A 27,440-nucleotide genomic window follows, 5' to 3' on the forward strand; every position below is an offset into this window, starting at 1 on the left:
CCTGTGCCTCCTGTGTCACCCAAAATATCCATCAACAGCATGCTCTAAGTGAGCCTTTCTTGATTTTAAAATAGAAAAAAAGATAACAACCCTGAGGACATTTATATTTTTTATTTATGTATTTTCGTAGTCTGAAATTACCATTTTTCAGGAGGCACCGTTTTACCTCCAGCTGCATCTCCGTGTTGAGCATAATGTGTGTCCCAGGCAAATTAAATCAGGAAGAGAGCTGAGGGGGCAGAAGCTGTCTGACAGCCTTGGAGGGCCCATCTGCACCCCAGAATCAGGCTGTATGTAAACAAGTATAAATTTGTAACAAGAAAAATCATTTGTAGTGCAGATTTGTCCTACCTTGCTGGGAAGAAGCTTGTGGTAGTTTGGGTGGCAGAGACTAAGTGGGTTTCCTCTGGATATACTCCAAGCTACTAAATATGGTACAAGTTTCGATATTCTGTTTCTGAAAAATTAATTTGAGCCTTTTTTTTTGTAATTTTCATGGGCAAATAAGCTTAAAAATTGATTTTCATAAGTCTTCAGTATCAGTGCAGACTTGATGATGTTACTTCTGTTGGTGTCATAGTTAGTAGATTGGTGTGGAAGTTTGGACAGAAGGGTCACATCGCATCCCATGAAGTGCGGTGTCATCAGTACAGGGTCTTCCAGAGCCACAGTATTCCCTGCAGAGCTCTGTGCCCTTCTCCATGCTTATCAGAACTGTCAGGGCAGTGTTCCTCCATATTCTCAAATGAACAGAATCTGAGCAGGGAAACGCTATGTATTGAAGGATGCTTTTTGCAAGAAAGACCGAATTCCTACCTGCATGTCCTGCCATGCAAGGTGCTGCAGCTCAGGCTGTGAGGTGCAGTGTGGAAGAGTTCCAGGTGTCTCTGGAGAGAGGGAATGCCAGCCTGGAGAACTCATCTTCCCACTTTTTTCCTGTATTGTTGTGCAGTCTGTGTGTGCCTCACAGCACGGGGAATTGTCAGGACCTGTAAGGATTTCAAGGCACTGCTTGTGTCCAGTCCACTACTGCATGCCATGTCACAATCTGGGAGGGTTTGTGAAGCATCATCTCTTCCCTGTTCCTCACTATGGGGTGCAGAGGAACACATCCAGCAAGCGTGGAAGTGGGAAAAATTGTAAAACTCCAAAATGAGATACAGGAGCCTAGAATGCAACAGGGAAGACTGATGGGTTTTAAATCAACATCGCTCTTTGGTCCATATGACTGGAGCCACATGCAGGAGTTGCTTATGGGGTTTGGTCTGATCTACAGAACAAAGTGGAGTTTTGTGTAACACACTGAGGGCATGTTGTTGACGAGAGGGACAGAGAAGCAGACCTGCCATGCCTGGTCTCCTGCTGATACAGGCATCTGTATCATGTAGTTTCTTTCTTAAATATATTGAGCTCCATCTCAAAGCCAGATGAAGTTTTTCCTTCCATGGGGAAGACTGCCAGAGCTTCATGCAAAGCGTCTTCTGATTTCAGATCTGATTTATCCTTGATCATTTATCTAGTCAATTTATCCTTGGTTTTCCTCATCTATTCTTGGATGAGCAGTTTTTAAAAATCAACTTATTTTTTCATTGCTTGGTGGTGGTTCTGACACATTCATCCATCAGCTCTTGGTATTGGCTGCAGCCAATGATACTGTGTTGTAGTCCCTGCCCTCCTGGCAACCAGTCAAGAGGGAAGTGAATGGTAGGATATAAATACCAACAATTATGAAAGTTCTTTGCCAGTGGGTTGTTTTTTTAATATCTCATTACATACTCAGTTTGTTCAAAAGGAAGATTAACGGAGCATTTTGTTTTTAGATGAGCATGACCATGAAAGTCGAGTAACTTGCATCTATGCTTCTTGGGAAAAAAATTGGTTTTTCTGAAGCACAAATGAAGAGGAATAACTTTGCATTAAAAATACTGAGGAATTCTGCCAGAGTGCTCATAGTGAGATGAAGCCACTATTAATCTAATGGACAGCATCCCTTGTTAGGGTGCTTGCTGTAAAGTTACAAGTAGGGCATTGATTTAAATATACTTCCCCTTCCTTTGCCTGGAGGGAGCGGTAATGGATGAGCAGAGAGCTTTTATTTCTGCCCCCAGGGATGGTGTTTAATGGGGGCTCTGTGAGTGCAGAATAGGGCTGTTGCCATCTGCAGTGGGGTGGAGCAGTGCTGAGCGATTCCTCGCTGGAATCCTCACGATGTCCTTCCTGGACACGTTGCACATTGCTGGTCATGGGGACAAGCAAAGCACAGGTCGTGGAGCACCCAGCTCTATGGAGCATGCAGCATCCCCAGCGGCTCTCCTTCTGCTCCCCTTCCCTGCCCGAGCACAAGCAGCAGCTGGGAGCAAACCAGTATCCCAAACCAAGGCCTGCAAGTCCATCCTGCACCATGGATGTTATCTTCTGCAGCCCATTTGTGTGGTATCCAGCGCTACTCGTTAAATAAAACTTCATGTTGCAATCTTAAAAGGGACGAGGAGCCCAAAATACATGTTTAAATCATATTGAAATATTTGTCTCTTCTATTTCAAGTCCCTCATCAGCATATCCTTAGATGTGTAAGTGCCTTTAATGCATATTAACTGTGTGCTGATGGAGAGGAAACATCCGAAGTACAACTAAGAATACAGCTAACTCCATACATAAAATGTCAAGAAATCCAATTACTGAAGTGATTGTGCTACTATGGTTTCCAAAACAGTACATAAAGAAAAAAAAATAAAATTGCACGACATTTTATAAATGATCATTGTAAAATGTTGCTGTTGTTGCACATTGTCCCTAACAGACCGAAGAAAGAACGTTTCATAGTGCTGCTTTGTGCATCTTACTGCAAAGGCTGTTGTCCTGGTCTTTATAAACACTCAGCATTTTCCACGGAGGTCTTTTGAATATCTTGTCCTTCTATTTCATTTTTAATGATTTGCTTTTATTTCAGGATAATATTACCTTCTAGGAAATGCTTTAAGTCAGTCTCCATTTTTTACTATGTTGTTTAATCTTTATAATTTTTGAGAAATCCTTCTCATTATCATGCTTTTCTTTGTGTTTTTTTTATCTCTTTTTTTCTGCTGCCACAGAAGAAGTGTCTGCAAGGATAGTACAAGTAGTAACAGCTGAAGCCGTAGCAGTCCTGAAAGGTGAACAGGAAAAAGAAGCTCAGCACAAAGATCAGCCTGGACCACTACCTATAGGTAAAACAAGATGAAGAATGTTCAAAGTATCCTTGCATCTGCAAACATTATATGTACATATATTTAAAAAAAACCAACAACAGACAACACAGCTGTGTCTTCATGTTGGTCATAGTCATGGGTAAGCTACGGCACCATGCGATACTGTCACCCTTATTGCCTCAGTTCTTCATTCCTCTTTGGCAGTCTCATTCACTGTGTGCCCATAAGAGCAGCTTTCCACCTATCTACTGAGCAGTGCAGCTGTGACTATAGGTGGTGGAGGTGGTTTTGTGTGGTGGACCAAGCAACACTGAGAGCCCCTTTATGTTCAGCTGTTGGAGAGGAAGATTGATGTCTGAAGAGGCAAAGATTAGGGGAGAGGCATATAAAAAAAGTGAGATTTTATTGGTTGATGGCAGCTACTCCAGAATATGGAAGATGAGCTTCTTGACAAGACACAGAGAGGAATAGGGAACCCAGGGTGAGAGTGGGAGAGGGGACAGCAGTCGTGAATGTGAGGCAGAGGAGGTGACACCAGCTGGAAGCAAGTGCAGTGCTCCAGGCTGGGGGTGGTCCAAAATGCAACTGTATGTAAATATAGGTAACTATAGAGCCATTTGTAGGTACAGTGCTTCCTCACTGCCAGAAAACCTCCACAGTTGCCCAGAGCATGTACACAAACACCAGAGAAAGACCAAACGCTGTCCTGGATTGATGAATGTCTTACAAGCCTGCCCCCAGGATTAGTCTTGCTGAGAGTGTGTATGTTGTGTTCAAAACGAAATAACACCTCGTGGTATTTTTGCCACAGGCATTCCACTTCACTTGGTACAGTAGCAGGACCCTGTTTAGGAATGAATTAAAGTCAACGAGTAATTAAAAATATTAGTTGTAAATTTGATTCCCTAGGTGTTTTGCTTCATTGGATTAATTTTGAGCTGGAGGTACAGCAGAGTGATGTGTGCCTCAGTAATGCCCTTCTTTGCAGAGATTGAATATTACATGAAAGACCCCGATTCCACAAAACACTTCATACATATTTAAGTACGTAGTGCTTCACTGGGGCCTTTGTGACTCAAAACAAGTATTCAGTTATATGTTGTGAGGTAAAACATTTCAAACTTGGTAAGGAGTACTTCCTCAGTTAGCACATACAGGTGTTACAGTTCCTGTGATCAATCACTCTTACATAAATTCAGCTACAAAGGGACGGTAGTGAAGATAGAAATACTCTGTCCCTGGACAAGCAAATCTGAAGGGCAAGTCACGTAGGGCTTTCTTCCAACTGGCATCAGGAGAAAGAAGGCTAGGAAAATTCTTCTGGGGCTTTGGAAGTGACCCTTCCATCCTTGGAAGGAAGCCGTAAGTCATAAACTGAGATCTGTTTGTTGGGACTTGCTATTTATATAAACAGTTCCATTAACAGGCTCGTTACTTTTGTCTTCTTTTCTTCTTCTCTTTCAAAATGTGATTCAAGTCACAGTGGAGGCTTTAGTTTAAAAAAAAAAAAATCTCAAAATGATTAGTATGAAATCAGATGCAGAAATTATGTTGAATTCATTTAAGCAGCAGCTTGTTCAGGATTTTATCATACTTCTATTGAAATTAATGAAAAAACATCATCTGGTTTCAGCATGCAGACTCGTGACTGGAAATGAATTTAAACATAACCTAAGTGATGGTTTGATTTCACAGCATCTCACTCAGCTCGGTCGTTAATAGGTCATAGCTGACATAAGTTCTCTATGCTGATGTCTTTTGTATTTAGACAAAGAGTATTTGCATACATTCTGTAATTAACTTTGAACTCAGTAGAAGAAAAATTAAAAAATGGTTGTGAAGTGTTTTGTGTTCATGTACTCAAGGTAAACTGAAAAGATTGGATGCCAGTTTCTCCCTGCTACAGTTAGTCAGCCTGAATTCATAAAATCTCTCCTGCACGGATGCTTTATTGTTGTTGCCTTGAGTGACTGAAGGCTAAGTGCAATACTGATCTAAAAGATAATTTCATACTTCATTTTTTGTATTGTACTCTTTGACTAGAATTTTGAAAATAATGCATTTCACCTAAGAAAACAAATCTTTTTAATATAGCTTTAACAATCCAGAGTTCTGAAAGGTTCTCTTGCAGATCCCTGGTGTGCAAGTCCCCATCCACTAATTCTCTCAGCTGGGCAGCGCAGGCTGACTGCAGCCTGCATCAAGCATTGATCTCCTGGGAATTAATTGCTGTATCTTGTTTCCATTGTTTGATTTCCAGCAGTCGAAGAGTCAGCCAACCTGCCTCCTTCCCCACCTCCATCGCCAGCTTCTGAGCAGACTGGAGCTCTGGAGGAAGGTAAGGTTCTCATGGATGTTGCAGCGTACAGCTGCCAGCGGAGGGATGAGACATGAATCTAAAGCAAGGGGGAATCAGGAAACGGAGATACTTCCTTCAGCTTCATGTGGAAAGATAAGGCATTCCCCAGCAGTAACTCCCCATCTGCAAACCAACTGCAGTGCATGGATGAGGTAGACACATATGCACAGAGATAACCGACAGGATATGTTAAGTACATCCATATTGAAGAAAAAAAGATGGTGATGCTAACTAACCCTTTAATCTGTCACATGTAATATCAGCTGAGATGTCTGCTATCCTACTGTGGTCACCAAAACTGATTCAGTATGGGTAATTCACATTTTCCTAGGATTCTTTTGTCTGGATTCTGTTTTGTTTTGCTTTTAATCACCATTAGCTTTGTATTTGGAATCTTAAATGCATGAAAGTAAGGAGATTGAGCGTTGGATTGCTTTTCTGATCTTCAACCTGTAATTCCTGCTTCAGTGTCTGCATGCAGCGGGGTTTGTACACGTAGTGCAGGAGCCAAATTCTGGTCTCACAAAGAACATTTCTGTTATCTGCACAATGAATATTCAGTCTCCATAGCTCACGATATCTGCTTTTCCCTCCCGCTAAAATCCCCTCATCAAAGAAATTAAGTGTTCCCTTAATTTTTAAGTAGAAGTCTAAATCCCAGTGAAGTTGTCACTATGGTAAGCATGTATGTCGGTGGTTTGTTTAACAGAAAAAGAGTGCTGTGTCAAGGTCATCAGTAGAGAGAGAAGGCAATAAACCAAAACTGAGCCATATCACGTAGATATAGGGAAAGAATTTGGGTTCAGAATCTCTAGGGGACTGTCAGCTGAACTCTCCAGTGTGAATAGTGTTTCTGTGTGTCCATTTATTTAGCCCTATTTTTTTTTCCCCAGCTTTTTTTTCCCTATTAAATGTATGACAGTAATTTCTTATCATTTGCTGAAAAAACTTTGTTAGTGTTTTAACACAGAGACTATTAATTTTGGAAGTGGATAGCTCCTACTTCATGTGCTAACATAGTTTATCAAGACACTGCAGTTAGGCATGTTCAATCCTCCAGTCCTTTCTGAGGTAATGCAGTTACAGCTTGTGTTAACAACAACATTGGGCAGTCCACTGTACTGGGAACATAATGGATATATGGTCAGTAACCAATATGTAAAATCTGATTCATTGGGTGGTGGTTTTGTTGTGTTGGTTTTGTGTGTGTGTGTATTTTGAAAACCAACAGTTCTCATCATCAAAATGACTGACTGGGAGGGAAGCTAGTAGAGTGCTAGCAAGGCTTTTAAAGTTGTTATCCAGGTTTTCACCACTTTCTTTCTTTCTTTTTTTTTTTTTTATAGAGTTCACTTGAGTAGTTTTCCATATGCTTTTTGATTTTTCATATCACGATAAAGGCCCTGTCCTTCTGCTTCAGGCAAATGTCAGCACTTTTCCATTACTCTTCGTTTAGGGTTAGCTTCATGCATTATTTCCATTAATTATATTATTTGCATGTATTGTAGGGTTTTATAAAGCAATCACATTGATAATTGTCAGAAGATTAAAAATTCCCCTAAGGAGATGGACACCATCTTGCAAGCTGTACTGGCAGAAGGTGGCAAAATGTAGCCCATGCTACAAAGCACGATGGTGTTATCAACTACTGGACAGTGTTGTTCAGAGCTGGGTGTATGTCTCAGTACATCACCCAATATCACTGTTCTTCTTCTTTGCATGTACAATTGAGTTAATACAGTAGCACTTACTGTTGCTTTTTCCCCAAATGTTAACATTGTCAATTTTCAGTGTAGTAGTGGGCTAGAAGAAATACAACATTTTGTGTTCTGCTTTGTGTTGGAAGTTGTGGTCCTCATTTTCTGTGGGTCAGTTGAGTTTTGCTGACCTAGGGGAGCCAGTTCTGTCATTTTGACTCAGGCAAACCTCCCACTTGGAAGAGTTTACCTCAGTAGGTTTTGACCTAATTTGTACTGTACTTGTTTAAACCTTTGGCTCCCTATACCACCTGGCTCTCCATTCCCATGCACCTTTACATTGTCTGTCTTTCTACTCAGAAGAATACGATTTATAAATGTATTCAGTTCTAAAGCTGTTGAAGAAAAAGGCGAGTATTTGGTGTGTGTATCTAACTCGGGCTTCCTTTTTTTCTGTTTTCTCAAAACGCTTTCCTAGCACACTTGTCAGTGTGTGTTGCATTGCTTTGAATTCAGAAGAGGCTTCCTTCAGTCATAGTAGGAAGGCAATCACTGCTGTAGACATGACAAAGGTGGATGTGGCCAGCCATGCAGCAAACACAAATTATTAAAAAAAAAAAAAAGGTAGAAAAGACAAAGAGGTTTGTGGGTCAAGTGTATTTCATGAGAGAAGGGAGTCAGTGGATGTAGGTTTCTTCCTTTCGTTTGGCTGCAAAAAACCATTTCGATGAGCCTGTCCCTTTTTACTGCTGCACAAGGTAAGATAACTAATTTGCCCTATTGATATTATTTCATTTATTTCACCTATTGTAACATATTTTTGCTCAGGAAATTAAATTTTCACTAGCACTGCCTGATCCTTTCATCAGTTGTATCTGGTCATGCAGGATTGATGCGGTGTTCTCTTGCCAACCTGGCATTTCTTTTGTGCTCTGTGCCTTTTGACAATGGTCTGCAGTATCTTCACGTAAAAATTCTTCTAAATGTTACAAGATAGCAGCATGCCTTGAGGGACTACCTTCCATTTTGAAATAAGCATTTCAGGATATGCATTATATATCAAATAAGAATATTTTGCGAACTGAAAGTAACTGTACGTCCTATAAAAAAGGATCTATATACAGTAATAATTATCTAATGAAAGGCATTTTTGAAATATACCTGCAAGCTAAAGCTGAATTAGCCTTTATGAGAAGTGATTTTTATCTTGGACTTCAGAAGACAGTGGGAATTCTTCCTGTGCTTTAGATGAAAACTATTAGAAGGGACTAAAATAGCAAAGGAGGTTTTTTTTGTTGCATAAATACAAGCATATTTCTTTTTAAAGATTTCATTGTCATGTTAGTGAAATCTTCTGCAGTAAGTTCAAAACTAACAAAACTGAAAAAAGATGTAAATCTGTGATAACCACAGACATGATTGTTCCAATTAGACTTTGCAATGATTTTGGCCCATCACAGCAGTGTGTATTTGAGCATTTGTAATGTTGTCAGTCCTGTTGTGCTAAAAAGCAAAAGCAGACCTATGTTTTTTTGACCTCATTCCATGCAGAGCCCATGAAGAAACAATTTCTATCCTTGTTTGCATCAGTCTAGAAAAATCAGGGTTTCATTTTCACTCCTATTGGTGCATTTTACATCCAAAGGGTCTGTGATTAAAATATGATCTACAGCCAGAAAGAGAACATCCACTTTTCTCATTGCACTTTTCATCTCTGTAGTGCACCACCTCCTCCTTTGTGCATGTCCTCCCTCCCTGTTCACTTCTGGCCATGTAACCTTCTGTTCTCTTCTCCACAATACTCTGGTTCCAGCAAAAGAGATAGCAAGTGCATCACACCCCTTTCTACTCTTGTCCAGAGTGAGGAACAAAAACTAGTGTGAGGGCATCTGCACAGCACTAGAACTTGCAGTCTTGAAAGTTCTCAGGAGAGTTGGCTCCTGGTTTGTCAGATGCTGTGACATTTCTTCATCCTCTGAAACTTATCTTTTGCAAACAGCGAGCCTCCTCAGATCTGTCACTGAATTTTATAGAAGTTTCTATCAAGAAGAAACCTGTGGGTTATGCATTGCAGATGGATCAAGATGAGAAGATGCTTCATTGCAACCTTGTTGCCAGGTCTGAAGTACTAGGGAAAGGTGGGAGGCAAGGTTCAGCCCTGTATTTTGCATCTCTTATTGCACTGCTCTGCAGTTTCCTGCTCAGCAGAGGCAGGCTGCTCGTATATTTCTCTACACCTTGCTTTTAAACACACTTGAAGTCCTGAATCTGTGTTTTAGATTACACTGCAGTGGTGAAACATCTAAATTATCAGTAGTTCAAGGCAATGTTTGTGTCCTGAACAAAATTGTAGGCGTGACTCTTGTAAAGTTCTTTGGGCAGTATTTGTATTTGTGCATAGGTGCACTTAACATACATTCATTCCTGGTCGGACCAGCTCAGGGCTGTCACAGACTCTTACACATGGATAGTCTTTCTTTTACAGCACAGTAAGACATTGCTAATATTAAGATTGATTGATGAATAATTTTTCTTTCTCTTGTTTTTTTTGTTTTTTTTTTTTTTTCCCCTTGATTGAGCCTAACACGATTAATATTATAGCATCCTTTTCTGGCAGAGGAAACGCTAATCAGTACATTAACAGACTCCTGCTGCCACGTTGGGACAGAAAGCAGAGGGTGCCTTTTTGTTCGTTTGTTTTTTATGATACAGCTGTTACCTTGTTATGGTGTGCTAAATAAAGATACTTGAAACTTATTTGCCAGCAAGAAACTTAGAGCTCTTATAGATGGGATCAGTTTGGTCACAGGGTGTGACCAGATGATAGAGGTGGATAAAAATTGATTTCTAAAACCTGGTAGTGGTAGTAACAGCAGTATTCATGAGCCTTTTTAGTCTTGGGATGCACACAGAGATCTGGCTAGTATCAATTATGCTGCCTTGCTTCCTGACTCAGTGCTTTCTATCTGTGAGGAAAGTTTTGGAAGCTCTGGGGATCTCTAAGTTGTAATTGTCTGGAGAAGGACCAGGGTACACTCAGCATGGACTCTTTCCTGAAGCTACTAGGAAATTCAGTGGGTTAGCTTCAGCTGCTCCAGGCAAGAACAAGTTGCAAAAAAATGGACTTGAGATGTATTTTCTCTCATACTAGAATTCTAGTTTTTCGTGGCTCAATTTGTGGTCAAAGCAGACTGTACCAGGTCTCCTCTTTAGGTTTGTATAGATCAGATGACAAGCCAGTCATTTTGTCACACTGTATTATTTTTGTCTTGGAAGAGCAAACCCAGGCTATCTCTCCCTGTAGCTGTCAGTAGATGGTGTAGTCCTGAACTGATTATGTGATTATCTGTGAAGCTACAGTGACGGATGAATAAAGGTGTCATTCTGAAGAACTGGCAAACTCTGAGGTGGGAAGCTTGTTCAACAGAAATGAGCCACAACAGAACCAACAGAGTGCTATGAGCAGCTTTGTGTGGCCTTTTTCAGAAACAAAGAAACTGGCAATTAGATGAAGGCACTTCTGTTTGTTTGTTCGTTTTAACTGTTACTTATTTATAGGAAAAGGAGAGGAATGAGTACATTTGGAACACATAAAACCACAATTGATGAAAAGCAAACTAGTTTACACTTACAATTAAAGGACTTAAAAAAAAAAAAAAAAAAAAAAAAGTATGCCCTGATGACTGCAGTTGATGCCTGATGATGAGGAATATAAAAGAATGCAACTGTCGGGATAATCCAAAAGTTTTTAGAACAGCCAGTGCAAGTTGTGAGATACAGTTTGTGTACAACATATATTCCTCTAAATAATGAGTGCAGTCTGAAAATTCATTTACTCCAGTTGTTGGTTCCCAGTGTTCATAGATCTTGCAGGAAGTGCCACCTTCATGGCACCTGTTAAAACACACAGCTGCCCCATCCCTCCATCCTGCATTGATTTGCAACTTGGCTGATTTCATCCACTCTGCGGTATGACACAGTGGTTAGTGTTGCTAGTGCATGCATCCATCCTGTCTTGCCGTGTTTCTGTCCGTGTGTCTGTCTGTCTGTCTGTCCTGCAGTTTTTGTCTGTGTGTCTATTTGTAGATGCAGGGGCGGAGGATAAGGTGGGACCGCTACCCCTGTGCCCAGGCTGCGGGCCTGCTGCCAGCAGGGAGTGGCGTAAAGGCCTGGCCCCCTCCATCTCAGTGTCTGTACCCGATGATGAGCCCTACAATTCGGATGAGGAGTACTATGAACACCCTTTGTTCAGCTCAGAGTGGACTGGCTCTAGTACACATCCCAGTGCCACAGTGAAGAGCACAGAGGTCTTGTTGGGCTATGATGAAGGTGAACTGAGCATGGTCCCATTTTGTTCCTCTTCCCCTCTACCCACCTGCCATCCATTCCATTATATGTGTGCCTGGGATTGCTGCTTTCTGGGGAAGGAAAATGTCTGAGACTCCTCCAAAGTCTTTCGTTCTCAAAGCGAAGCTGCAGTGTGAACACTGAATGCTATTTTGGTGTCAGTGAAACCATGCTCCTTGCTTAAACCAGGGCTGTAGGTCTGCTGACCAAGTTGATAGCACATGCAAAAAGAGCAGCTAGTTAAAAGAAGCAGACACTAATTTGTTCTTTGTGACAGAGAATCACTGCCAGGAACAGTGTGCAGAGTAGGTTAGAAGGCTGTCACTGAAGGTAAGTCAGCTGAGTCAAACTCATGTCTGTACCAGAGTTAGCAGTGGAGGATCTTAAGTTCTTCACTAGACAAAGGAAATCAATTTTTTCCCCCAGTACATACTGGTGTCTTCAGGCAGTACTGGGTCCTGTTTGATCTCTGGTCGTTCTGTGGATGCACCAAGTTAACACTCTGTCAGCTGGTTCCAAACAAGGCAGACGTATTAAAAAGTTTACTATTTCTTTGTTCCTGTACCCCTTCCTTCTGCAGTCTAAGTCCATCAGTAAGTATTATTTTATCTGTGGAGTTTACATAAAATCAAATGTGTTTTTTTTTAGGAGTCAAGGGAGAATCTATTTCAGTGTCTAATGAGAATTGTGACTTTTTATCCAAAGCAAACTGGATCATGTTTCATCAGGCAGTATTTGATTAACTTAATCTTGGGATACAGGAGGTGAAGTTAAAAGCAGTTCTGAATTCTCTGGGGATGTGTGTCTGAGGAAGGCGGAGGTCTGTGACTGAAATAGCTCAGTGGGGCATTTCAAGAAAAGGAGACTCATCCACAGTTAACAGGATAATGTAGCCCAGTAGGCAGCAGCACCAGAATGAGAGCAATACAAATAACTGCAGATTGTTAGTGTCAGGATATCTGCCTGAAGCTGGGAGAGTCAGAAAATCACAGGAGTAGTCTTACTGTAGTTGGGTTTCTGCATTTGTTTTTAAAACATTCCTGCTTTTTAGTTCATAAGCAGCATAATTGCCAGCCATACACATCCACATCTAGTGAAATAGTTTGCTGATGCAAACTTTTGATATCGTTAGCATTGTTTATGTATCAAGTTGTTTGCCTCTGTGTGTACATGTGCTTATCCATTCTTGAAAACCTTTTCATTTGCAGCTATTGCCAGATCTTTTCCAACTGCTGCAATGAAGTCTATTTACTTCATGCAAGTTCTTTTTCAGTGGTTCTTTTAAGTATCCATATTCTCAAAAATTCTGTATGATGAGTTCTAGTAATACTGAGAGAGCCACAGTATTTTCTTTGTGTTAGCGGTGAGGATGGGGTTTTTGTCCCCAGATTTTAGCCATTTCTGAGCTGTGTGCCCCTATGTGTACTGACTGTAAAATAGGGATCTAATATACATGATATGATTTGTTCTCTGGGGACTTTTCCTTTGCCACTTTAAAGGGAACTTAGGCAGTGCTTTGCACCAGAAGCCTAACCTGTGTTTCAATGCTAGCTATGTACTACTAGCTAGCTATGTACTACTTTTACCTAATTAAGACTTACTGAGTAATTAGTTTTAACCACATGGCATTGAGTGAAGTAATTGCCATAAAAATGGGGTAAAATAACTTCTTAAATTAAAAGAAATGCACATACACAACTACATAAAATTGGAAAAAAAAAAGAGCAATACAGCAAGTTATTTGAGTAAGGGCCTCTATTGTCTGGACACTTGCTGTTCTGCTAGGCTCCTTTTACAATCTGCCCATATGTAAATATCCCTCAGGCACTGGTCCAGTGCCAACTCTGAATCTTCTGGCTTCTGTTCACTTAAGATACAGTATTTTTCCCTAACTACATTTTTATGTGTTATTACTGATGTTATACTTTACATAGTGGTATTTTCTCAGCCTGAAATAGAATTTGTGTTCCTTAAATTACTTTTTAAAGACCATAACTAAAGTGGATGGTTGATTGCCTAGCTTTAACTGGGTCAGTCTCAGGAGAAAAATCATGCCCTTGTAAAGAGGTTCAGTTTTAATGCCAGGAAATTCAGATTCAAAACCACTTTCTTTAAGTCTGATTCAGCACAGTCCTTAAACATGGGACTGTACTTAAAACCCAGAGAGGTCATCAGGTGTATTTGAGTTTGGCTGGTGGTCAGCTGCTTACGTATTCTGATGAATCAAAGGATTCGCACTGAATCCTAATTTCCTATCGGAGGAGATACTAGCAGAGCAAAGTAATATTCTGTCTGAACAGCAGTGGCAAGACAGAATGGAGACTTTCTTCCATGGTAAGAGTAGAATAAAGACCACTCTTGGTACTAGGCTACTGATTCTAGCAGCCTGTAGGCAAAGTAATGTATTTCAGAACTCCAGAGGAACATATAGTTAAATGGTATTCACTGGTTTCTTTGGCTTAATTAGTGATGAGGAGAGGAGCCTGGGGGCTAGTGAGGAAGACAGAAAAGCAAACGCAGAGTCCTTGTGTTACACCTGTGATTTTCACATACAGGGTTCAGATGTCAGGCAGCCTAAGGGAGAAGCAGTTTATAAACCACTCTGTGTAAGAATCTTGGGTGGACTCTGGTGAAATCATTAGTTACCAGCTATGTGCAAGGCTTGTTAAGACTGCTCAAGTGGTTGAATGCTTTGCCAAAATCAGGACCCATGTAGTTGGCAGACTTGCTGTCGTTTAGCAGACAGTAACAGCAAGGGGAAATAAATTAACAACTCATACCTTACCCCACCTCAATTCAATGTCTTGTACTGGGTTAAACAGCACATTTATCAGAAGTGCACTGATGTTGTCAGAGCCATCCATCATTCAATATCATCTCCATTTCCAATGAATATTTGACCCACAGTCATCTTTGGGCGAGGTGTACCTATAAAGCACTTTCAGCTCTCGTCTTACAGCATAAACATGCTTCTTTGGGGGAGACGGGGTTTTTTTTGGGTTTGTTCGGTATTTTTTTCTTTGGGAAAAATCAATTCTATTGCAATTAAAATGGGCTGGATTCTAGCAAACCTTTGACACAGAAATCTGAAATGTTCAGAGCTGAAAGTGCTAAGAAAACCAGTCCTGTTGAGCTTTGTGCTTGGTGTTTACTGTTGGTGTTGATGTCGCCTCCTTTTTCCATCTCCAAGAAGAAGAACCAGTAGAGAGTCCGATGCCTGTGGAAGTGAAACCTGCTGCTCTTCCTGGGACGCAACTGGGGAAAGAGCATGGGCCCACTGAGCCTTCAGAGCAGGCCAAGGGCCTCGGTGAGGGTCGGCCGGATTTTGGTCTGGAGGCCACAGTGTGTCACGAAGACAAAATGCCAAGTGTGGCATCCAGCAGGGAGAGCCTAACAGTTGTGGGGGAAATGCCTCTGAAAGACACATCCCCTTCCTTGGCTGCGGAAGGTGTGTCCTCCATAGGATTGCATGTGTTTGCTGCCAGTGAATCTTCCAGCTTTCTCCGGTGCTTTTCAAGGCTGCTTCATTTCTTGTTCTTTCCATTTATTAGTATGACTGCTCTTGTTATTATGCTTGAAGAGTGCGTAGCAGATACTATGATTGCATAGGTGCTGTATGACAACATGGTTTCCCACCACTGCAGCTGATTCCTATTTTTGTTTTTTTTTTTACTTTGCTGTGATACAAGTGCTTTGCAGCTAAGCTGATTCCTCTGCGCAAGCCTTTTTCCCCCCATCTCAGACATGTTTGCCAGTCACATTGCTAATGTTTGTATATTTTTTTCTTTTTGGTGCAGAGATTCATCTGCTTTTCTTTCAAAAAGTAGATCTAATGAATTTAAATATGACTTAAAGAGGCTTGAATTGTAGAAATGTTTTCATTTGCAGCGTGCAGTATATTTTTGTGTGTGTGCTTCTGTGCATTCTGGTTTAGCTTCCCTAAAGCTATTGCTTCTTATGTCATATCCTTGCCATTCATTGCAGCCCACCCCTTCTCCCTTGATCATTGCAAAAACTCTGATTTTTTTTGCGTGTCTTACCTTATTACAAATGTTAAACGTGGCCGGAATGCCCTGCTTGGACAAAGCCCCATCAACTGCACTGAAGTTGATGAAGTTTAGGATGGGGTGTACAGCATCAAGTTCTGATCTGCTTAGTGTGACAAAATATTTACTCCAAGCAATTGTCTTTCAGTACGTGAGAAGTAGGTTTCAAGATTGTCCTTTTAATGGCAGTTCTCATCAGTCAGCGTAACAAGGTGCAAAGACACATTGCATGGAGTAGTGACATTCCCATTCAGTACCTGGTGAAGAAGGGCTGCATCTGGGAAGCTGACTTTCCATCAGACCCACCTAAAGAAAATTAAATACCCTTGGCAGAATATCTTTAGAAGCCATTGGTGTTCTTCATTGGTGCTAGAGTAAAAGGCACGATAGGATACGCAAGAAAAATCAGAATCTAGTTAATTCATTTCTGTGAAAGAAGGATGCCATCTGCTCAGTGGCTTTGTTTTTATACTTCATAGGGTCTGCAAGTCATGAAATGTAAAAACACGAAGGATTAAAAAGTACTGTAGGTGTAGAATTCTGGTTTCTTTCTACCTGCAAAATGTAGAACGGCAGTAGCCTTTTTAAACTGTATGCAAATATTTAAAGAATGAACAGTAGTTTGATAGTAGTTATTCTGACAAATTTATATTCATCCGAGTCAGCAAATGGCTCCATGGACTTTAAATCAGATATAAGGAGATTTAGATTTGGCCCAATGCTTGTTGTAATAAACTTTAGAAAGAAAAACTTGTAAATACTTCTTTACAGACTAATGCAGAAAGTATTCTGCAGTATTTTTTTTTTCCCATATGATAGGAATCATCATTTTCCAAAGGATATAAAAAAAACCATGATATTAATGATTGATAGAGTATATATAAAAATAACTAGGTAGTATTTCATACAAATAGTGGCAAGTTGTAAGTGTAGTATTTTCAGTTTTAAATTAACTTAATTAGGGCTGTGCTACAGTCACTGAAACATGGCTGGTATTCAGTTACAGCTGAAGATGACTGGCCATGTTGGACACCTCTGAGATCTGGCACTACTAATAGCTCTGCTGCTGATTCATACAGTCCACTTTCATGGCAGCAGTGAGATTTTTTCATTTGCCCAGGGATAATTGTTGAAAGCTGATGCAGCTGAAACAGTAGCCTCTTCTGACACGCCTCCTGTATGTATTTCTGCTTTAGTTTAGGACACGTGTAGATGAAAAAGGTAAAATAAATATAGAAATGTATAAATATGTTTGTTTAAATGTTAGCTGCACACAATGATATTGTTCATTGGACTTAATCTTACGAAACTTAGAAAAGCAGAACTAACATAAGCCTCAGAGTACAGCAAAAATTACCAATGAAGTGAGGATTATTTCTGGTTTTGTTTTTGTATACAAACAGTGAAGATGAAGTCGTCACATGAAATGATCTCATTTCAGTTGTCACATATTTACTTGTGTGCAAGTCACATTTTCACTACAAAACATCATATATTGAAAGGAAACTAGGATTTAATGCTTTAAGGCAGATTTCTGTGCGGATAGCCTTGCTGCATGCTTGCATATTTTTCCCTCTCCATCATTCATACCAAGATGTTCTATACACCATATGACTGCCTGCCTGTAAGTGCTTTGAATAATTTTATTACAAAACCCAAACTACTTCAGATTTAATTGCAGCCACGAAGATGGAATTCCATGTCCAGGAGGGCACGTGCCCTTTCACAACAGATCCATTAGACACAAAGCGACAGGAATCTGGAAAAGACAGTAAGACTGAGCAACCTAAACATGATGCCTTAGTTCCACAGCCAGCAAAAACAGAGGCTACAGATAAAAAGGATTCACAGAGCAAAGACAAAGAAAAAACGCCTTCACCTCTATCAGAACAGACCTTGGAAACTGATTCACAGAAGAAATTGGAAGCCAGTTTTGCAGAACCTCCTGCCCAGCTTCCTATTTCTCAAGTACAAAAGGACTTGCCATCTGAATTGCCTAAAGGGAGCAAAACAGAAGAAAGGACTGCAGATAAGCCCTCATCATCCAACCAAGTTATATCTGTGACATTTAAAGATGACCTTAAAGATGCCCAAGATCTTGCCATCAGCCGTGATGGAAGTTCTCTGTTCGCATCAGAACCTAAGACAGAAGCAGCCAAAAGTGAACTGCCTTCAGACCCATCTCTTGCTATCCCCCAGGATCTTCCCCTCAAAGACAGTGCCAAAACAAAACCAGAACCTGCTGACCAACTGTTCGCCAAAGAACTTGCTGAAGGTGAACAGACCCACAGAGGCATGACCCTAACTCTGCAAGAAGTCTCAACAGTAACTGTAGATGGCCTGAAAACACCAAGCACACAGAAAATTCCTGCATGGGGGCAGGAAAAGGACATGACCAAGGATGAGACTGATGAGGAAGAAAGGTATGACTTCTATGATAAAGGGGAGGCTCGAATATTAGATGATGCTAAATTTACCACAAAGACTGAAGTTGAGACACTTTCCCAAGACAAAGTAGACTTCCCAAAAGATGGTGAAACTAAAATGTCTGATCTTTTCAAGGCAGAAAAAGAAATGGACCAAAGTGGGCTCCAAGCAACAACAGCTACGAAAAAGGACATGCAGCCAAGCACAGAGGTATCCCCTGGCAAATTAAGCCATGTACCGATCCCTGAGAAAACAGCTGAGCACCCTGATACTCCACAGTTATCCCAAATAACAGAGAAGAGCCCTGAAGCACCAAGTCCAACCACTGATAAGACTCCTACTCCAGAACCGTCTCAAGAGAAAGATGTTAAAAAAGAAACCAAAGAAGATAAGGAAAGTGTTTCAGATACTCATGAAATGAAAACAGAAGTGGATCGATCGGGAATGTCAAAGTATTTTGAAACCTCTGCACTGAAAGAGGAAGCCTTCAAAACAGACACTCTAAAACAAGGCAGTGATTACTATGAGCTAAGTGACACTAAAGAGAGTGCATATGAGACTTACCAGGCAGATCGTCTGATACCTGAAGACAAAGAGGAAGAGGAGGAAGAATTACAGATGGAATTGGATCAGGAGCAAGATATGCCTGCTCATGAAATAGGGTACAGTACCCTGGCTCAGAGCTATACACCAGACAAATCTGAAGAACCAAGCTCCCCAGCAGAAAGAATGTTCACTATTGACCCCAAAGTCTATGGGGATAAGCGAGAGCTCCACAGCAAAAATAAAGATGACCTAACTCTCAGCAGGAGCCTGGGACTCGGGGGCAGATCTGCAATTGAGCAGAGAAGTATGTCTATTAACCTGCCCATGTCCTGCCTGGATTCTATAGCTCTGGGATTTAGCTTTGGCCGTGCACATGATCTTTCTCCCCTTGCATCAGATATTCTAACTAACACTAGTGGGAGTATGGATGAAGGTGATGACTACTTGCCAGCAACCACACCAGCAATGGAGAGGGCCCCTTGTTTCCCCATTGATAGCAGAGAAGAAGATGAGCACGTTGAAGAAGAAAAAGCAATGACAGAAGAAAAAGTCCAGCCTGAGACCTTGGTTGAATCACCTTTCCCAGCCAAAGACTATTACAAAAATGGTGCTGTCTTGGCTCCTGACCTGCCTGAAATGTTAGATTTAGCAGGGACAAGATCCAGAGTAGCATCGGTGAGTGCAGATGCTGAGGTGGCACAAAAGAAGTCAGTTCCTTCTGATGCTGTTGTGGAAGACAGCAGCACAGCCCTGGCCTCTGTGACAGATGAAAACCACGTAACTCTAAAAGCTGAAAGTCAGCTAGAAGACTTGGGCTACTGTGTTTTCAATAAGTACACAGTCCCGCTCCCTTCTCCAGTACAGGACAGTGAGAATTTAACAAGTGAAACCTGTCCCTTTTACGAAGGCACAGATGAAAAATTGAGACGCAGCCTAGCTCCTGACCTGTCTTTAATAGAAGTGAAGCTGGCAGCAGCTGAAAAATCCAAAGAAGAATTCCTCAGTGAAAAAGAGTTAACGCAGCATGCAACTGGTGAGTCTTTTCTAGGGAGGGACTTCGAGCAGGAGAAAAAAGAGAAGCTTGATACTGTCTTGGAAAAAAGTGAAGATCAAGTTGACTCTAAAGAGGGCTATTCCATTAAAGATTCAGAGTCAGAGAAGACAAGACCTGAGGCAATCTTAGAAATGAAAGAGGAAGTTGTGTCTGATAAAGTTCATGTACCCGATGATGCCTCCTACGACAGAATATTAGCTACACAGGTAACAGCAGAAAGAGATGCTATTTCTTTCTTGATGGAGAAGGAGAAGACTCTTAGTGTTGTTCCTGAAATAGCTGAGATAGAAGCTCCAATAAAACCAGACTACAATGCCATAAAGCATGATATGGAAGTGGCTGCAAGGAGAGCTGACCAAGAATATCAGAGTCAGCTAGATAGTAGGATCAGTGAGGTTGTTTCTCTCCCTTCAGGAAAGGACAAAGCCTCTGTTAAAAAAACAGAGCCTGAACCCAAAGAAACTCAACAGAAAGATCAGATCATCTTGTCCAGAGAAGCAAAGGATGCAGATTTACTGTCCAAGACAGAGCCTAGTTATGTGAAGGACAGCACCAAATTGTCTGAAACAGAAATTAAGGAAAAAGTAGCTAAGCCTGATCTGGTACATCAAGAGGCAGTTGATAAAGAAGAATCTTATGAATCTAGTGGAGAACATGATCAAACCCAAGAAAGTTTGAACGGAGAACCCTTGAAACAGGAGGATATCAAAGGAGAAGCTCCAAAACCATCTGTGTCTGAGGAAGAGGTGTCTACACAATTGCCAGCAGAGGAACCTTCGACAGAGCTCCTCCTTCCAAAAGCTGAGCCTCCCCAGGAAGAGCCTGCTGAGATTCAGATGGAGAGCATCCCACAGCCTCCAGAGGAAACTGAAAAGATTCCTGATACAGTTGTGAAACCTACAGAAATCCAAACATTGCTGCCATCAGAAGTGACAGCTGAGGCCACAAAAAGAGAAGACCACAAGGAAGAAAAGTTAGAAGGTGGACAAGAAGAGAAAGAAGAGGATAAACAACATCTTATATCAGAAATACCCCCAGAAATGGACTTTGGGAAACCTACTGATGAAGAATTGCTAGCCAAGGTTTGCCCAGAAGCACTGCCTGAACTGAAAGGCATTATTGAATCAGTCGTGACAGTAGAGGATGACTTTATCACAGTGGTGCAGACAACAGTTGATGAGGGCGAATCTGCTTCTCACAGTGTACGTTTTGCTGCTACCCAGCAGGAAGACATCGAAGCAGTGGACTCCCAGGCTGAAGAGGAGCTAGAGATTGAGGAAGTGGTTGACATTCAAGCTGAGCCGAGGGAGGGCTCCCCAGAAGCTCCTGCTTCACCTGAGAGAGAAGAAATCTTGCTCACTGACTACAAAACGGAGACGTGTGATGATTACAAAGATGAAACAACAGTTGATGACTCCATCATGGACACAGACAGTCTCTGGGCAGATACTCAAGGTGTGCATTATCCTTTTTGTTTTGCGTGTTTAATATTTTTGCTTCCAAATCGTAATGACCAAAAAGCAAAATTATTGTAACTGTAATTGTAATTCCAGCATGTTTAAAAAATGGTAGAATTGTCTACCTTTTTTTTATTTTTTTTATTAATCCATCTGCTCAGTCTTAAATTATTTTTACCCTGCATCCACTGCAGTATTGCTAACATTTGTTACTAATCTTCTGTTTGTTGTTACAATTTGCTCTGATCCTACAGATGATGATAGGAGCATCATGACAGAACAGTTAGAGACTGTTCCTAAAGAGGAGAAGGCAGAGAGAGAATTGCGAAGATCATCTCTCGATAAGCATAAAAAAGAGAAACCTTTTAAAACTGGGAGAGGCAGGATTTCTACTCCTGAAAGGAAAATAGCTAAAAAGGAACCTAGCACACTCTCCAGAGATGAAGTGAGAAGGAAAAAAGGTTCATTTAACACTCCCTATTACTATATATATATATTTCTTTTTTTTTTTTTTTTTGTAGTATCGTGCAGTATTGTTAGGTTACTCTGTTGTAGTTGATGTGCATCTTAACACTATTATGTGTGGTACTATTTAATGAGACATTGTATAGTCATGTGAAAAGCCATGTGCAAGGCTCACTGCTCCACCAGTCTCGTTTCACTGTCGGAATCCCCACAGAGTTCTGGGAAGCACATCTGAGATGAATGCATCAGTGCTGCCCCTCTTCCAACTTAGGTTTGATCACCTCAGTAGAAACAGTGCTTAGAGTTGCAGTTGTGGAGCAGTGGGCCTGCCACTTGATGTATTGTCGTATGAAACTTTGCTGTTTTTTTCCTGATTATGTGTTTTTGTGTTTTCTTGTCCATAGCAGTGTATAAGAAAGCTGAACTTGCTAAAAAAACTGAAGTTCAGGCCCACTCTCCCTCCAGGAAAATCATTTTAAAACCTGCTATCAAATATACTAGACCAACTCATCTCTCCTGTGTTAAACGGAAGCAGACAGGTGACTGCATTCTGTTCAGTTATGCAATGTGGCTGGCAAACATAGACTTTTTTTTTAACCTCATGGCTATAGCAGCTTTTTCTCTTTTTTTCAGTTATTATTCCTCCAAGACTATCTTCACAAATTGTATTGCTTTTTTCATTTTTTTATCTTTTTTTTTTCTTTCCTGGTATTTATTTATTTAAAGGAGGCCATGATCATGTGTGCTTGTCATTGCTTGGTCCTCCAAGTGCTGTGGTTGTAACTTGGCATCATGCTTATAGTGCATTGTTCTAGGAATCTGCTCATCATTTTCTTCTTTTTTTTCCTTCTTCTTTTCTTATGCCTTTTTTTTTTGTGGTGGGAAAATGTTGACAGCTTAAACCATGGTATGCATTTCCATTATTTTGCTTTACTCTCCTGCATAATAAGAGATGTTTCAGACTTATATTTTGTTGATTGATTGTTATCTGACTTTACACTTTCCACTCTGTTACTGATGTTTATGCTGTACAGTCAAAATCCACAGGAGAAATCCATCCACATGCAACATGAAGCTGAGAGAGAAGAAATCTGGGCTCACACTACAATTGCATTTCAATCAAAAACCTAATATTTGGTAGAGGAAAGTAAACTAAATTTTAATATGGTTTAAAACAACTCTTTTTCTGTATGTTTTACTATTTACAGCAGTTACAACTTCTTGTATTCTTGCAAAAGACCAGGGGGAGGATTCAGTAAGTGTTGGAAATGGGGAGTTGATTCTTTATGTCACAAAAAGTGTTGGCTTTGTAGCATTCTAACTCCGTCTGCATTTCTGCAGCTATGTGGTCAGTGCTGTCTTGCCCTCTTATACTCTAACTCTTCTCAACTGTTCTGGCCCAGCAGCATCTCACAGACCTGAGTCATCCTGGTAGTCTTGCATAAGAAAAATCTGCTCAGTGCCTTGATTGAATGTGTGCTGCCTGGCAACAGGCAAAGCTTTTTTCTTCCCCTCTTAATAAGTAGTATAGCAGGTGTATTAGATGAAGTGAAAAATGTAATGCAAGAATGACCTCTCAGTGCATTTAAACACAGAGATAGAGAGAAACAAAATCCAAAACAAACACAAACAAACAAAAAAGGGACTCAGATTGGTCATAAAATTCACTGTGATGTTGATTTGGGCTTAACTTTGAGGTTTGGGCTCTAAAGCCAACTGGTATGCCACAAAGAGAACAAAAATATCTGTAAAAACGTTTCACAGTACTCACTGTTGCTGGAAAACTCAGTTATCCCTTATTGTCTTCTACCTCCTCTCTTTATGCTTAATGAGGGGAGTTGAAGAGACGCCATGTGCAAGTTTATCATATAGCACTGCACACCAAGAGTGTAGGCAATGACATGCTAATGTACATATCCCTGAGCCTAAACCAGTCATCCACTTCTTTCCAGGATCAGGAACCTAGAGGTGCGTTGTTTCACTCATGTTTTTCTTTTATGTAAAACATAGCACCGTTTCTTGAAGCCAGTTTCAGCTGTCAGTATGTCCTATTTGGATTGGTCCTCTCAACTTGTTTGATATTTGGCTAATGGAGTCTCACCAAAACACTGTAGTCTGTGCAGCTTAAGTAAATTCCAGTTAAAACCTCAATGTTGCCTTTTCTGTGTCTTCAAAATGAAACATGTCCAATCATAAGATGCAAGAGTCTACAACAGGAAGTTAGTATTTGCTCACATTTTCTACATAGTGGGCCAGGAAATTAAGTCATTCTGTTCTTCTCAATAACAGAAAAGAAAATTCCCATGTCACCGTGAGGTAAGTGCTGACAAATACTGGTAATTATACCTCCATATTTTCGGAGGAAGGACTGTTGTTTGAGATTCATCCTTAACATTTGAACAAGAAACTGTGTGGCCAACTCCAAGGAAAGAGCAGTGAAATCTTTGCTGTTACTCATGTAGTTATGGGAGGGAAACCCCACTTTGACTCATGCTTTGTGGCTGTGAGTTGCTGCTGCCGTTGTGCCATCAGAGGCGTGGTTTTGGGGCAAGGCCAGGCCAATTGCTTAGCTGTGAGCAGGAGTCAGCACGCAATACATTTCTCTTCCAAGTCTTCAGTTCTGCTGTCCCTCAAGAGCTAAAAGATGCTTGTTGTGTACTCAAACTGCTAGCAGACATGTAGAGATCTTTTGTTCAGATGGAGAAGTTGTGGTGCTATCAGGTAAGTCACCAGGAGCATCACAGCTGTGCTTTCCACTTCAAAGTGGTGGCTGATTAGGTTTCAATACCAAAGGAAGGAGGAAAGATATAATTTGTGATTATTTAGAAGAGATGCAAAACTGACCAAAGCCAGCAGTAGCAGATGGGGTAAAATGCGATACTGAAGGACTGTGCTGTACTTATCACTGGTACAAATCCAGAAGTATAGTACATACCTATATATTCTTTTCCTCCTCATAAGCTTTCTTTCCTACTTGTTCAGTTTAGGAAAAAAACATCAAGGAGATTATTCTAAGAGGACCCTGCTACTGAGTGGGAAGTGTGGCAGGAAACCAGAGATCCCCTCGCCATGCCTAGGAACTGCACAGAGAAAGGAGAAAATCAAATGTCTCCATCCTGTACAGCGTGTTAGGGCTGCTGTAACAGCTGGCAGACAATTGGGATTACTACTAGAGGATGTCATGTGTACCCTCTGTCTGCATTTTCTAAGGGCCACTGTGGCAGAGATGCCAAAGGATTTGATATCTGGATAGTTTTTATGCAGCAAATTATTTCTAGAGCAGCATCATTAGGGTGAAACTAATAGTCTGCTTTCTGAAAAGCTCCCCCATTCCACAACTTTGTAACGATGGAATCCGACTCAGAGAGGAAAATCTTAAGTCATCTTGCATCAGAGAAATGAAATAGTGAATTAATATACTTGGTGTCCCAGGTGTAATTTGAATGCTAAAGTCTGAGAGCTTGGTTGAGCTATGACGCACTGACCATAGTGACTGACCACACTGACCATCCAACTGGGATGGTAATTCACCAGACAATCTCTCTCTTTCCAACTGGAATTTTGGCTAGTATTTTAAAAAGTGGTGATTTTAATGTCCTTTATTTTGAAATTTTCATTAGCGGATTACCTAAGGGAGCCTGATTTTTACAGGGCAGCTGTTCAGTACTCTCTGAAGATCAGTGTGGTAGGGGGTATCTTGGGATGAGCCTTCAGAACTAAAGCCTCTTTTAGTTGGTCTTGGAACTTTTTACTGTGATTCTTAGATCGCCAGGTACATGAATACAAAAGCTGGATTTCTTTGACCTATGTGAAGTACAATTTTAGCTCAAGTACAATGAATAGAAGACATTTTTAGGATGAGCACATTTCTGCGTACATTTTACTGAGACATATTCACAAGATAATTGCTTTGCATTGTATTCCAAGATATATGAGCGTTCTAACAAGTATACTAAGTGGAAATGCTTATTATTACTGTTATTTTTAACCATCAAGTCTTTCTTTGGGTCTCTCAGCAGCAGTTGGTGAAACAAACCAGGCTCCTGGTGTATTTAAACAAGCAAAGGAAAAACTCTCAGTGAGTAAAATCATCTTATTGTCTTTCTTAATAATCCTCCTTTGTGCTCATTTCAGATCATTTTGTGTTTATTCAGTACTTCATTTTTTCCATTTAGAAATTGTTTTCCATGTTCATTATTCATTTAAAAGGGTAGCTAAAATCACCTTTCCTGGATAACAGTACCAACTAGCTCTGAATTACAATCCCAGATAGTAGATGATGACAATTTGCAGACTTAGAAAGGCGCACAGGCTCCAAACTGCATGGATTGGATTCTGTTCAGCACTTTGAGCCAGGTCATCCTCTGGGATAACCTGCGTCCCTTGAACCTTTCCACAATACCCAACTCAGTATACCGACACCTTGCTTGATTGCTGCTTAGGCAGAAACCCTCATCCAGGACTCACTAGATGTATTCTGATACACCGTTAACTTATCTGTGCGTTTTGTGACAGTCATACCTGTGTATAAATGATTGACCAGTAGCATTTTGTATATGAGTAAGAGCTTTCTACTTGACTGTTTTGTGGACTGATAATTTCTGTGTTTTAACCTGACAATTACATGTCCTGTCTTCAGCTGCTCTGCAGCCTGTACTGCTTTCTGCATTTACTCGTTGTCTGTTGAGTGCCTCTCTTCCTGCTCCCATGCTGACTCTATGCTCTTGTCCCACCACTCTAAAATCCCCAGGAAACCAACCTTCTTTCTCTGTCGCTTAGGCAAATCTTTTTTACACAACACTGACACATGCTAACTTATGTCTGCAGCACAAACCTTTGTCATTGTTTGCCATCATTCACAACACATCAGTTCCTTATGATTATCCTATATTTCCTAATATATTCCGTGACTGATTTGTTTCACTTATCTAACCAGATTGTCAGTTTTTTGGGAAGCTGTCTTAGAAGTGCTACATTTTGCTTATTAACTGTAAGAAACAGTTAATGATGATAGCAGCATAGCTGATTTGAGGCTATGAAGGAGTGGTGAAATTTAGAATCCATGACTAAATTCCAGTCTAGGATTTCATGTGATTTTAGAGGCCTGACTCATTTCAGCTTATGACTGGGAAACTGCTAGAACGTCTTTACTAGTTCTATAAGAAATTTCTAGATAGGTTTTCAGTCTTAGTCAACAGATACTCTCTTTTCTCAAAGGGATGATAAACACTTATCCAAAAGAAGTCAATACTAGCACATTTTCAGACTCATCTGTTTTCATGGAGGGCTTTAAGGACAAGCACAGCAAAACCATTCTCTGAAATGATCTGCTTTCTGGGCACCTTTCTTATCCCTGTCTTTCACTCTGTGGCAAAGATCAGAAGTTTAGTCCCTGCTTACCTTCTCTCCCTATTGTTTCCCTACTCTGATTACCATCTTTACTCTTCGGGATGTTTTCTGTTTTATGCCTTGTCCTTTTCTTTCTTACTGTTGTTCTTTCTTCCTGATTTTCAGCTTCTTTATCGTTCAGGTGCAGTCTTTTCTTCTCCACTGGTAATGTTAGATCATCCAACCCAGTCAGTTTGTTATCCACCTTCAAACTGCACTTCTCATACTCCTTTGCATAAGAAATTCAGGAAAGGCTACACAGTTCCATCTGCTGGAAGGAGCTGTATACCCATGTTTGTGAAATACTGACCATGCCGTAAGAGGGCTGCTGAAATAAATTGCTTCAGCAATCCCTGATTTACTGGATCTTGATCAAGGTTACATAGGTCTTTTTCCTGTGGACAGCTGGCACGTCCTACAGTATGAATTATAGCAATTGTTAAAGGTAATGTATTGCTAGAGTAAT

General features: G+C 40.7%; 1 protein-coding gene across 9 annotated transcripts in view; it reads left to right on the top strand.

Moving 5' to 3' along the window:
- The window catches only part of MAP2 (microtubule associated protein 2), a 158,497-nt gene that overhangs the window by 108,417 nt on the left and 22,640 nt on the right, over positions 1–27,440 (top strand). For 4 of the 9 annotated variants that reach the window (XM_090144427.1, XM_090144429.1, XM_090144430.1 and 1 more), the window contains exons 6-8: positions 3,093–3,206; positions 5,449–5,526; positions 25,603–25,664. In XM_090144427.1, the coding sequence (XP_090000553.1) occupies positions 3,093–3,206; positions 5,449–5,526; positions 25,603–25,664 (254 nt within the window). Of the gene's footprint in view, positions 1–3,092; positions 3,207–5,448; positions 5,527–14,781; positions 15,040–17,306; positions 21,120–21,375; positions 21,583–21,990; positions 22,126–25,602; positions 25,665–27,440 lie in introns of all 9 variants that reach the window. The other 5 variants (XM_090144428.1, XM_090144432.1, XM_090144435.1 and 2 more) reach the window with 4 other exon arrangements.

This window comes from Phasianus colchicus, chromosome 7 (assembly GCF_987193195.1).
Source record: "Phasianus colchicus chromosome 7, bPhaCol1.hap1.1, whole genome shotgun sequence".
NCBI classification, from domain to species: domain Eukaryota; kingdom Metazoa; phylum Chordata; class Aves; order Galliformes; family Phasianidae; genus Phasianus; species Phasianus colchicus.